This window comes from Camelus dromedarius, chromosome 22, assembly GCF_036321535.1.
Source record: "Camelus dromedarius isolate mCamDro1 chromosome 22, mCamDro1.pat, whole genome shotgun sequence".
In the NCBI taxonomy this organism is placed as follows: domain Eukaryota; kingdom Metazoa; phylum Chordata; class Mammalia; order Artiodactyla; family Camelidae; genus Camelus; species Camelus dromedarius.
Genome location: NC_087457.1, coordinates 18105114 through 18118253, shown reverse-complemented (window position 1 = coordinate 18118253; position 13140 = coordinate 18105114). Strand labels below are relative to the sequence as shown.

Genomic DNA, 13140 nt, shown 5'->3' with positions numbered 1-13140 from the left:
TTGTTGTCCCTCCCTCGGGGAAATCTCTTCTAACTAATCTAAATCAAGGGCTTTTCTAAGACCATCTACTCATTTTCCCAGCAGTTATCATTGTTGCAATTTTACACTTGTTTGACTGTCTCACTAAACAGCAAGTTCCTTGAGGGCAGAAACCGTACCTCGTTGCGCTCACCTCAGTACCTACCTCTGTTCCCCACACATAGTAAATGTTCAATCAATTTGTAGGATGACTTAAATAAATGTATTTATACCTCTGCTTTCTCCTTTTTTTCTTAGCCCTGTTACTACCAAAACAAAAAACAAAACAAAACAAAAACCTATTCTCACAAAACTCCCAAGAGCTCGAGTTTGTATTAAATCCACCTGTTTCTGGGTCCCGCCGCTCCGATCTCGGGTCTCACCAGAACCCGAGTTCTGTATCGGAAAGCGAAGAGCCAAGTGCAGACCACCTCCTTTATTATGTGATGGGGAGGAGAAAGAAATGGGTGAGCTTTGAGGAACGCAAAAAGATCCCCCCAATGCTTCACACCATGCCTCCCCAAAGACGGCGGCCACTAGCGCTCCCTTCTCCTGAAAGGATGTGGGAGGTCGCGGGATGCGTGACGAGGGCTTCGGCAGGGAGCTCCCCTGACACTGAAGGGAATGCCGGGGCTGGAGTCTACACGGCGGGGACGGAAAGCCTCAGACGGCGGCGATCCCAGAGCAGCGGAACTGGGGAGGAGGGGGTCTGGCGGACCGCCCCCAGCTCGGAGCGCCCCCCGCGCCCCCCGCGCCCCCGCGCGAGCGCGAGCCGCCGGCGGAAGTGCTGCGTCGCGCACTTCCGGGTGTTGTCTGGTCTCCGCTGCCGTGCGTCTCCGGGCTCCCGGCCGCTGCCGCCTCGGGTCCTGGAGGCTGGAGCGACGTCACCGCCATGGCCGGCATCAAAGGTGGGCCGGGGGCGCTGGGCGCCAGAGGGCTGGGCGGCCGCCCGGACAGAGTGGGAGGGAGGCCCACGCGGGCCCCGGACGCCGTCTCCCGTGGCCCGGCGCGCGCCGCGGGGTCCCTGCGCTGGCAGCAGATCCCCGACCCCAGCCTGCGCCGTCGCCGCCCCGGAGCCGAGGTGGGCGCGGCGGCAGCCAGGCAAGGACGGCGGGGTCGGCGGCTCCTCCGCCAGGCTCTACTTTGTGCCGACCTCGGCAGTCTCGCTCCCACCCCCTCACCCCCCGTAGGAAGAATGAAGTGACCCGCGGAGTGTTCGGAGTCCCGCAGCCGCTGGGCCGTCACACGCGTTTTGCAGGAGTTTGCATCGGAGAGCGAGGCGGGCAGAGCGTGGTGTTAAGGGGGTTGAGGTGGCTAGAGATGCCAGTTATGGAAAATCAGTGTCATTTCCCACATAAAGGCACAAGTGCCGACTTCGGGTGCTGAGCCGAACCGAGTCCCCCAGGAACATCCTGCAAGGGCTTAGAAACCGTTCTTTCCAAAACCTTGGAGAGCACGTCCACTGTCAGAACCCGTACTCGGAGCTTTACGCACCTATTCCGGATGCATTTTGATTTGTGGTGTTGGTCTGATAGGGTAGACCCTGTAAGCCACCCACAAAGGGCTCCTGTTCCGTGTCGTATCCACAGTTGCACGTTGAGGCTTTTCTAATTTCAAAGTTTTTACTTAGTTGAGTTGGTTTTTAAGATAAAAGAGTTTTTCATTTAAACTTAATGAAAAAATACTCGTTTATTTGTGTATTTCCTTTAGAAATAAGGAATGTTGCATTCTTTCCAACTGATAGCCTTGTTAGCGTGGTTAGAAGCAAATACCACTAACAGAATTTTCAACTTAACTCTTGACAACGTTGAGTTCCTGACCTGCGGCTTTTAGAAGGTCAGGCAAGCAGGAAGTGAAGAACTTTAATATTGTTTTTAATTTCTTTTAAGGACAACTTGTGTTAAGCTGCTTCCCCAGAGTCACATTTTACTGTTTCTTGTGTATTTGTAATGTCTGAAAACATTTCATTTCCCATGTAAATCGTTGTCAGTTGAGCAACTGAAATACCTTCCAGTCTCCTTTGGGACTATAAAATAACTTTGTAATTGTGGACCTACGTAAATATTAATCAGCTGAAAGTGTTTCAAATGGAATTGTACTTAAACTTTTGGTTTCAGTAAGACTTTCTGATTGTTGTGATTGTTTATCAGGATGTTTTCTTCCTGTTGGCCTATCTTAATATTAGGCGAGATGGTTTCTGTAATTGAATCCCTTAGTTATTTCTCAAGTCACTTGCTTGTTACTTTGTTATATACTGAGTTTTTATGTTAACTCCCAGGTCAGGGTACTGGTCCCTTCTCCTACTCTAATCTCTTTGTAATCACAGAACCAGCACCCAGTCTCTTGAGAAGATAGATAATTGGGCTGTTCCATCCCTAGCCTGGGGGTTTGGGGAGTGAAAGTCAGACTCATCTAAGTTTTGCCTTCCCAATGTTGCATCACTCAATTACAATATAAAATGTTGCCTGGTTGATGTGTCATCTAGGACAACCATTTATACACAAATGATGAAGTTTGTCTGTATATCAGCCTAGTTACTGATTTCGTAAGACTGGAGAAACTTTACAACTTTTGAGAACACCTTTGAGCAGTTTATTTAACCTCATTGGCTATTTATCTTATCCAGTATGCCTGGGAGGTCAGATGTCACATAAAATTACTTTTTGATACCTGAATCTTATCTCATTTTAGTTCTTTTAAAAAAAGAAATCATCTTCATTAACTTTTTAAGAGTATACTTAAAGAATTTAGACTCTTTTTGGTGATAAGACATAAGTAATTGTTCTCTATCATAGAACAAAGTTAACCTCAGCAACTGAGTCCTAAGGCTACTTATCTCTTGGCCAAGATGATCACAAATTTGAAATGCTTTTTCATGTTTTTATGCCTGATTTAACCTTTTTTTCCCCCTCAGTCTCCTCCCTCCAGAGGATAGTTCTTGCTTGTATGCAGCCCTCCTTCCTATTTCTCATTTGTTTCAATATGGGAAACAAAATAAGCTTAGAAAATTTTGTCATGACAAGATACAGGTAACAGTAACTAATATCTGTATCTTGTGTTGACCAGTTACTTTTCACTTCACTTTGTTCTGGGTACACTAATTGCCTATTGAAATATATATATATAAATGAGCATAGATGTTTTTTAAAATAAAAAGATTTTATTCTGTTGGAATCCGCACACAACAATTGTCACAAAAAAAAATAATTTCTGAATAAGAGCCTAAGTGTTTGTTTATAAAGAGTATTAGCATCAGTGTATGGGCTTGTGACATTTATTTTGTCTCTTTTTTTCCTTCAGGGGTCTAAGCTATATTCTGGATAAATGACTTTTGAATAAATAAGGTGTTGTTATAATAATGAACTTAGCTCTTTGGCAATTGTATCTCGAAAAGTAGAGGTAGTTTTTTACTTCTTCAGCATGTCTTGTAACAGGTATCTTTAGTGTTCTGAGAGTTATTTGCTTTTTAGATCTAGTCCAACTTGTATTTTATAGAAGAAAGAACCAGCTCTGAGATAACTTACTTAGCCAGTGAGGGGCCAGTTGGAGTGAGGACCTACTGCCTCCTGACTCTGTTATGTGTTTTTTCTGCCCTTTGACATTGGGCTCTCTTCTCTTCTGTTCTCTTTTTCCATCTCCCTCTCTCTCTCTTTTCCCTTTGGTTCCTTTCATTCATTCTACAAATATTTATTATTGTGCGTCAAGAGCTGGGCCCTGAGCATCATCAACAGAACAACTTTTTTCCTGCTCTTGTGGCATGAACAGCTTAGACGGAAAGACCAATATAAATCAGTGTAACACTGCAGCTGTGGTAAACGAGCACAGGGAGTGCACACAGCAGAGAGGGCCTACGCCTGCACACCTCCCTCTGCCTGGCGTGCTTCCCACAGGTCGCCACGTGATTGGTTCATGTCTTCATTTCATACAGATCTCTGCTCAGATGTTACCTCTGCTCAGAGACGCCTTCCAGGCCAATGTGTCTGGAATAGCCCTCCCACCCTCTTACTGTACTTGAGTTTTTTCATAGCATTTGACATTTATTTGTTTACTTTTTAAAAAATCATTTTGAGCTTCATGAAAACAAGAGCTTTGATTTATTTTCATTGCTCTGTCTCCAGTGCCAAGAACGGTGTGCAACACACTTTAGGCACTCAGTAGTTAATTTGCTGAATGAGTGAATAAATAAACACGATAGGGAGAATTGGTCTATTCAGGAGGTTTGGGGAAAGTTCAGGAGGAAGAGGTGACTGGTCTGAGATCTGAAGGAAGAGTAGTCCACTTGGCGGAAAGAGGCAAGAACTGGGGCCAGAGTACAAGCTCTTGTCAGTGCCACATGGCCTTGCCTCATTTATTAACATGTCCTCAGCACCTGTTACATGTTTGGGTCTCTCTGGACATTTCTTGAGTGAAATGAATGAGTGAAAAAGTGCTTGAGGTAGAAGGGACAGCATGTGCAAAGGCCAGATGGATGCGGGAGCCAGCTGGTTTCCAGGAAATGAGAGGAAGAGGCCCATGCAGCTGGATTGCAGAGACCAGGATGCTGGCCCGGGGTGATATGTGTCCACTCAAGTCATCAGAGCCAGGGTATGAGGGCTTGTTTTGAACAGAACAAAACACATGGTAAACTTGGTATTTTCTTCACTGTTTACAACTCATTCCCTGGTAAAGTTCCTCATTTGCCATAAATTAAAGTGCAGATGTTTCTTTTTCTTTTCTTTGTGAACTGAAAGTCTAGGGGCATGAAGGACTGAGTAAATGTGTTCAGGGTTGATGTGACCTGCATCAGTGAGCTGAATGATAACTGCGCAGTTCCCACGTCCGTGGGTGTCCTTGATTGTGACCATTTTAATTCAGAGAAGTGTGTCAGTAGGACTGAGCAGCATTTAACCCCTTTACTGTTGATTTTGGTTTGTATATGTTCGATTTTTGTCTTGGTAACTTGCAGACCTTCAGCAACTCTTTTGAATTTTAACATTTCTGTTAAGGTTAATAGATTGCATCATTTTTTAAAAAAAACACGTAAGTTATTCTGTATTTACCTGTACAATGCATGTATTGTTGGTGATAATATCCTAAAATAGTGATACCACAGAAGGACTGTATCCATTATCCTGCGTGTTTTCTAACATGTAGGAGATTAGGGAAAGAAACCCAGCTATCGTTACACACTGTTTAAGGATCTGTAACAAAATTAATTGATTGAGATTATTGACTGCGGATATCCTTGGGCACTTTTTATCTGTGCACATTAGGAGCATATGTGCAAGAAGCAGGAGCTGATCAGGAGTGGTTTTCTGTAGAGGAGGCTTCTCAAGTCCAGTAAAGCTGACTGTGGAGTTTCTCCACACACTGCTTTTCAAAACTGTGATGATCTGTGGAGAAAATGTCATACTAATGTCTGGAGGAGCATTGATCTCACAGACTCAGATGCTCATTAGAAATGGAACCAGTAATTTGGGAAAGTGGTGATGTGCCAGCAATAGGTCAGGACTTTAAAAATCAACATCAGTTTGTTTTGCTTTGAAGATGCCACCAAAGACTTACTCTGAGACCATATGACTTCAGCTTTTAAAGATAACTCGCTCTTAATATGTTTACCTTTTTGGTGTGTTTCATTTTGCTTTTTGCTTCTGGTATCACAGGTAATGTTCAGATTGCTAATAGTAACATTAATAAAAATAATATTAATTTAATTTAATTGCTATTTCTATTCGACAGCTTTGATTAGTTTGTCCTTTGGAGGAGCAATTGGGCTGATGTTTTTGATGCTTGGATGTGCCCTTCCAATATACAAGTAAGTACAATTTTTGTCTCTTTGAGTATTTAAATGTAAAATCTTTCTACTTTTAAAGCTTTAGTTCTTTGTTTTTTTTTTTACTACAATAGAAGTAGCCCCGAGAAGTGGTCATTTACGAAGGAAAAACTTTAAGTCTTCACTTAAAATTTGTTTAAAAGATTTTAGGACACCAGGGTGCAAAACAGACTTTGGCTGTTGTTCTTTGTCTACTGCTAAGTCTGTAATGGCAGGCTAGCAACACAGAAGCCCAGCACTACTACTCCATATTGAGAACCTATTGATTAAATTAAATACAAGAAATTTATAATATCTTTTCAGCAAAATAATAATAATAATAGTAAGTGAAGTTAAGAGCAACTAATTAAGAAAAAAAAGTCATGTAAACAATTACTTTCCTTAGAATAAAAAGAACTTTTAAAAATTAATAGGATAAATTAGTAAGAAAAATATAGACAACTCAATAGAAAACTGAGCAACAAATAAGAAAAAACTGCAAATTGCTAATAAGCACGTGAAAATATACTCAGCCTCACTCAACATTAAATGAAATCCATTGGCAAACATAAAAGATTTGAGCAGACAAGCATTGTCATGTACTGTGGGTGGAAGTTTAAATAGGTGCAAGTCTTCTTGGAGACGAGTTTGCTTATAGCTCTCAAAATGTATATATTCTTTGAACTAGCCCTTCCACTTGTTAGAATTACTCATACAAATCTACTTGCAGATGTTTGCCAAGATATGTGTAGTCAGGGGAGAGTATGGATGTTCATGGCAGCCTTGTTTTTAATAGCAAAAAACACTGAAAGTATCCTAAAGGTCTGTCAAAAGGAAAGTGGTAAATTATGGTACATCCATCAATGGAAATATCTGGCAGTCTTAAAAAGAATGAGGAAGAGCTGTGATTGCTAATATGTAAAATGTTCAAGATAATGTTGTTAAATGAAAAAGTGCAGCGATTCATTCATCTTTTTAAAGTTAAAAGGGAGAATCCACATCAGTTGGAGCGTGGATAAGAGAAAGTAGGGAAAACATGAAGACATGGGCAATGTTGATTTTTCACTTCCTGTGCTTTGTATTTTTTGCATGTTTTTTTCGTTAAGGTTATGTCTACTTGTAATTTTTTTAATTCTCAAAACATTTAGGGCTAGATTTTTAGGGAAAACATATAGATAAATCTTTGCTTATCACAAAAGCTTCTGAATGCAGGCAAATCTCCATCTGCTATGCATTTTATTTTATGGTACCTTTAAAAGCCATCTATTTCTTTTTCACCTTTTATTTTGAAATGATGATGGACTCTCAAGAAGTTGCAAAAACAGTACGGAGAAGTTCCCTGTACACACATCTTCTCCCAGGGGTAATATCTTACATAACTGTTTTATATTATCAAAAACAGGAAATGACGTTGACAAAACACAATAGCTAGAGTGCAGACTAAAAGCCATCTATTTTTATTGTGATAAATTTGATATTCTGAGTGATAATCTTCAATATTTCAGTTCATTTTCTGTATTTTGATTTCAGTATTTTGGGAGTTCCTTGGGACCTGAGCTAAGTTTGGGGGTGTTCCAGCTTCATGCTGAGGCAGGATAGTAGAAGTCAAGGGCATGAATCTTGAATTTTAAAAAGTATTGTGTTAGTGGGGGGCGTGGGGGGAGGCTATAGCTTAAGTGACAGAGCACATGCTTAGCATGCAGGAAGTCCTGGGTTCGATCCCCAGTACCTCCTCTAATTATAAATAAATAAACCTAGTTACCTCCCTTCCCCCCAAAAAGTAAAATAAATAAAAATATTTTAAAAGTACTGTGTTAGTGATCCCATTTTTCATATACCTCTTTATTTATAACCTAAAATGAAAAATGTATTTTTAATTTGGGGCTTTGATTTTGTTATAATTTATAAAGCATTTCCTTTTATTTTAAGAAATATTTAATCATCGTATCATAATTGACTTTTAGGAATACTGTGACTCTAAATGTTTCTCATTTCAGTGTTCAGGTTATAGCTTATTTTTAAACTGTATCATATTTTGTACCTTGCAGTATGCTTCAGTCCTTATTTTTAAAAAGCATATTTTGTGTGTAGGAAAATGACAAAGATAGCAAAAACTACATTAACTTATTTTTCTTTTTTCTAGCCAATACTGGCCCCTCTTTGTTCTGTTTTTTTATATCCTTTCACCTATTCCATACTGCATAGCAAGAAGATTAGTGGATGATACAGATGCCATGAGTAACGCCTGTAAGGAACTTGCCATATTTCTTACAACAGGCATTGTGGTCTCAGCTTTCGGACTCCCTATTGTATTTGCCAGAGCACATCTGGTAAGTGAAAGCATTCTTCTACTAACGATTTTACATTAGACTGTGTTAAATTTTTCTCAGAAAAAAAGGTTTTGGTAAATAACATGAAAAAGAGGTAAGAGACATAGGAGCCTTGAGGATAGAGATGAAAATCCTGCTTTTGTATTTGGTAACTGGTGGAAATAATTGGAGAGCATTGGCAGCAACTTCACTCTCAGAATTGGGCACATGGACTCACCCAGTGCTGAAGCCATAGGCTGGTCCCCGTACAGCTGAAAACACAGAAGACCTGAGGAGCTCTTGTGTTCTCTGCAGGTGGGAAAGTACCAGAGAGTAGAAGGGGCCTCACGGACTCACCAGTCACGCTCGCTCCTCCATCCTTGGGGAGGTAGACATGGCAGAGAAGCCAGGGACCTGCCAGCCTTCCACATGGAGAGGGCCATTATGTGCCCCCTGCCTCTTTAAGAAAATGGACACGAGTGTGTTCACATCTCTGATATTTTAATCTGCTCTCTAGATAAAACTTTTAGGTTTAGTAAGGAAGAGTTGGAGCAAATTTCTTTGTAAACAGAAAATTGTAGAATTCTATGCTGCCTCTTCATAGCCCAGAAGTCAAGCTTGCTTTTGAATAATTATCATCTTCCATGACTTTCTGTCTCCTTAAAGGGACCAGAGATAAATAAAAACAGCAATGTAGAAGTACCATTAAGGCTTCAGTCGTGTCACAGTTACGGTGACGAGTTGTATGTGTCTTAGATCATGATTGGCGGATAACTAGAGCCGTAATTCGCTGTTCGTTTCCTTCTGTTTTTTCCTACGTCTGTTAACTGAGCGTTTCTATCTTACGTCCGTAGATCGAGTGGGGAGCTTGTGCACTCGTTCTCACGGGAAACACGGTCATCTTTGCAACTATCCTGGGCTTTTTCTTGGTCTTTGGAAGCAATGACGACTTCAGCTGGCAGCAGTGGTGAAAGGAATTACTGAACTATTGTCAAGTGGACTTGTCATTTCTTGGCCATCTGTGCGCACAGGAGATGGGCAGTAATGCTGAGCGGGGTAGCAAGCCTCTTGGGGGTATTCTAGGTGCTCCCTTGTCACTTTTATTGTAAGCATACTATTTCATAGAGACTTGCTAAAGGATTAAAAGGATTTTTTCTTTTGGAAAAGCTTGACTGATTTCACACTTATCTCTAGTATGCTTTTTGTGGTGTCCTGCTGAATTTAAATATTTATGTGTCCTCCCTGTTCAGTTTTTTGTTTAATCAATATGCAATGTTAAACATTTTTTAAATGTAATAACCATTGGTTAATAGAATTCTGCTAGCTGTTACTAGTCTAAAGTACATCTTTTTTTCTCGAAATTATTTAACCTCCATTATTACACAAAGTTATAAAAATAAGTTTTCAGTCAGTCAGGATGACATCACTCCCAATTTTATGCAAACATGCAGACCATTAGCATACCTTATAGACTATATACTCAGTGCAAATATAGCTGCATTTATACCTCAGAGGGGCCAAGTATTAATGTCGTGCCCTCCATAAGGGCTGCTGGTTTTACCGGTGAACAGGTGTTTTGTGAATGGAAAATTATTTTATGGACTTGCTTATGGAGTGCTTTTCTTCTCAATTTTTAGAAGAATTTAGTGTTGTTAAAGGTAAGGGTGTAAAAACAGATTTTTGAGATACGGTTTTTATTTATGTTCATTATAGTTAAAGTAGAGTGAGTTGCATTGTGGGAAGAAACGACGTTGAAATTCCATTTTTTGAATCCTGTCTCTATTTATAAGTGAACTTTTTGATCTTTTTTCAGCCTTTCATGTTTTACATGGGTAAAGGGACACACACGAAACTACTGCTGACATGGGAAAGTTGTGTGTTTGCATCCTACAAACCGGAAAACCTTTCCCCGCTTCCTCCTTTTAACTTATTTTATACGTTGTATATATTAAGTGAAATAACTTTTCAAATATAGTTGAATAACACATTAAATTAGAGGTGTTTAATGCACCTGGAAAGTGACCGCTACACCACGCAATCGAGTGCCCCCCAGCCCGCAAGGCCTTGACGTGATTGACAAGTCACTTGTTAGTCTTGCCGATGATTCATGTATTAACAACTCAAGATTTAGACCACAGTAATTGTAGTTCTTATTCCCTAAGGTTGTATCATATGTAATTTTAAAATATCTAAGACAAGTTTCCTGTATACCTCTCAACTGTTTTGATTTTTATTTCATCCTCATAGATCTGCTGTTTCCTTTTACAAATGGCCTTTATTGTGTGAATTAATGCAGAGTAGCCAAATCCAGCTGCATTGCAGCTTCAGACACAAACTTGACCAAAAAATTCCCAGTAACCAGGCATGATCAAATCATAGTGGTCATTTGCACCTCACAATTACCAGTACTTCTTTCAGGAGCTCGTTATGAAAATGTTCAAGTTGGTCTGGCAGTATTTTGTTAAGGACGTTGTTTGTATGTTTATTCAGTGTACTTAACGTAAAAATTGTTTTGCCTTCAGACAAAACTGAGTAATCAAGATGGCTATCTTTTGTTGTTCTGTAAAGCTGGTTTCTCCAAAAAATGGGAACAAGTTGTGGGTTTGTTCGGCTTCTTACTAAAGATGCCTAAAGGCCACAGGTTTCATTGCCCAAACCGCGCTGTTACTTTTAGCCATGAGACGGGAAGCAGAGTGACATGGCATGCATGTGGCTGTGTGGCCATCACACTTACACGCAGGCTGAGAGTGGCTCACAGTGTTAGTGTGGTCGACTGAAAGAGGAAGGTGCAGAGCAGTGGGTTAGACAGCTGGCGACACAGTTGGGAACTCAGTGCCTGTGATCTCCTCGAGAGAGTGCGTTCTCTGTTCCTCCCCATTTTCTGTTCTGGAGTGTCAGTGCGGTGCACTGCTACTGTTTGATTTCCTTGCCACAGACTCCTTTTCTAGCAGCTCATACTCTTTCTGTCTACTAATCGCACTGGCAGCATTGTGTCTCGGACTTTGCACACGAGCTTGACGTAGTGCTGTCTTTGGTTTCTAGGCTAGTTACTTGGGGTATGACTTTTCCATAGAATATGCACTGATCCTGCATTGCCATTCTTCTATGGAAAGAAAACTTTTGATGATGAAACAATAAAGATTTTAAATATCTATTGTAGTTTGTGGGTGTTTTTGAAATGGAAATACACAACACACTTCAGTTCCTGAAGTGCAGTATCCGTCTTGATAATGCACTGTAAAGCAGGGATGGCGTTGTATGGTTAGACTTGCGAAAGTTTTGCTTCCAGAATAAAATTGAAGCCGCGGTAATAAGTGCTGCAGTGAAGCCCTATGAGTCTGAGCTGTAGTGAAAGGATTGGTAATCTGGGGAAATCCAATGTTTTACCTCACCTTTTACAAAAACAGCCATAGAAGGTTTGGTTGCCATAAAAAGACTCCTGACCATCTTAAGTCAAAGTTGTACTTGTTCCTAAATTTTCAGAACTTTTTTATGATTGCGTGTTTTATTATATATTTTTTATTATTCATTATTAGAGCATTTTGCTTTTTGCAAACATTTCAAACAGTTAAAGGTAAAAAAAAATTCATCTGTGTGGTACAGTGTGAAAAGTACTGTCTCTCATATCAAACATGAATCTTGTCCCAGATTGTCCTAATTATAGTCTCATTATATACTTTAAAAAATTCAGATCATAGGTCCTTTAATATAATTTGGGGGGCATTGTCAAAATAATCCAGATTTCAAAAGTAAACTCTAGAATATTTATATTGAATGTTACTAGATTCATAAATTTTAGGTAACTTTAAATCGGCATATCAGATTCAACAAGGAGCCATGCAACATACCATTAAGTGACATGTACATTTTAGATCTCAAGAGGCTTTATGTAAAATACATAAAATTGGTGGGAATTTCAAATTCATATTTCTTCCCTGTAAGCCTGTATTATCTTTTCTGTCAGTAAAGGGTGGGAAGCTCTTACTCGGTTGCAGGCCTCCTAACTTTCTGGCAGTCCCAGGGAAGAGAACATATTTTGTGAAATAAATATGATAGATAACTAAAGCTTAACTAAAAAAAAAAAACCAAAAAACCTAACATTGGTTTTATTTCAACTGTTTTGATGAAAGTGTTAAGTGGATCATATACCCTTTTATATTTTATTCTTCTTAGAATATATTACAACATTTGAGTTTTCCTTGGTAATTTATGGTTATTGTAAATTCTTTCCCTCCTATTTTAAGTGACCCCATACCTGCATTTTTCTGGAATTGTGTTTTTGATGGCTTTTCTTGTAACTGAGTGTTTGTTCCTAGCACTCCTTTTGTTTCTAATTTTCTAGTCAATACTATGTTAGTAAGACTAGAAAGTAGTTAGGGGAAAAAATGAGGTCACCAAGCTGACTTGAATCAAGTACCTAACATTTCTGTACACAGTACAACATCAGTGGGCTTAATTAGGGTGTCCCCCACTTCTTATACAAATGAAATCCGTTGTGATGGAAAGGACTTTTTAAAAGACTGTCCTTGTTAACTACACCAGATAAAGAGGCGTTGTGAAAGGGAGTACCAGACAGGGAGACGTTACTGTGCTGTGCAGCAGAAGCCTCAGCCTTAAAGTTCAGTTTTCCACGCTTTAATGTAGGAGTTATTCTGAGCTTAAGGTACTCATAGACCTTTTTCTGACTTCTGATATCTTACATCTCTCTTCACTATTTGCTTTCAATTGCAGAAAGTCTCAAGAAGAAGACAATTTTGCAGTTAATTTTTTTTTTTTTTTGGAAACTTTGTACTGTGTATTTTGCTTCCAGTCTCTTGAAGATTATTTGAATTTATCCCTGGGTTTAGGATTAGACACTGAAGTCACAACAATTCAAATATTAACTCTTAAGCTTGTAAATTCCAGGTGGAGAGACTAAAACAGAGAATGTCCAAAAATGTTGCCACAAGTGAGAAATTAAGACCACAAAATACTCCTTTTTCAATTATAATTCTGTTTTCTTGTGTGTGCGTAGAGGCAGTA

The 13140-nt window shown here is 39.8% G+C and overlaps 1 protein-coding gene across 1 annotated transcript; it reads left to right on the top strand.

Moving 5' to 3' along the window:
* The first annotated feature begins 782 nt into the window (after positions 1–782).
* LEPROTL1 (leptin receptor overlapping transcript like 1) lies at positions 783–11270 on the top strand. The gene is made up of 4 exons (XM_031440179.2): positions 783–926; positions 5737–5812; positions 7953–8139; positions 8973–11270. Exons 1-4 carry the CDS (start codon positions 911–913, stop codon positions 9087–9089), a joined length of 396 nt encoding a protein of 131 aa, XP_031296039.1. The 5' UTR covers positions 783–910; the 3' UTR covers positions 9090–11270.
* The last annotated feature ends 1870 nt before the right edge of the window (positions 11271–13140 follow it).

Coding starts and splice junctions, on each gene's coding strand:
- LEPROTL1 (XM_031440179.2), top strand. Junction 5,813..7,952: donor TGTGCCCTTCCAATATACAA/GTAAGTACAATT, acceptor TCTTTTTTCTAG/CCAATACTGGCCCCTCTTTG. Junction 8,140..8,972: donor TATTTGCCAGAGCACATCTG/GTAAGTGAAAGC, acceptor TTACGTCCGTAG/ATCGAGTGGGGAGCTTGTGC.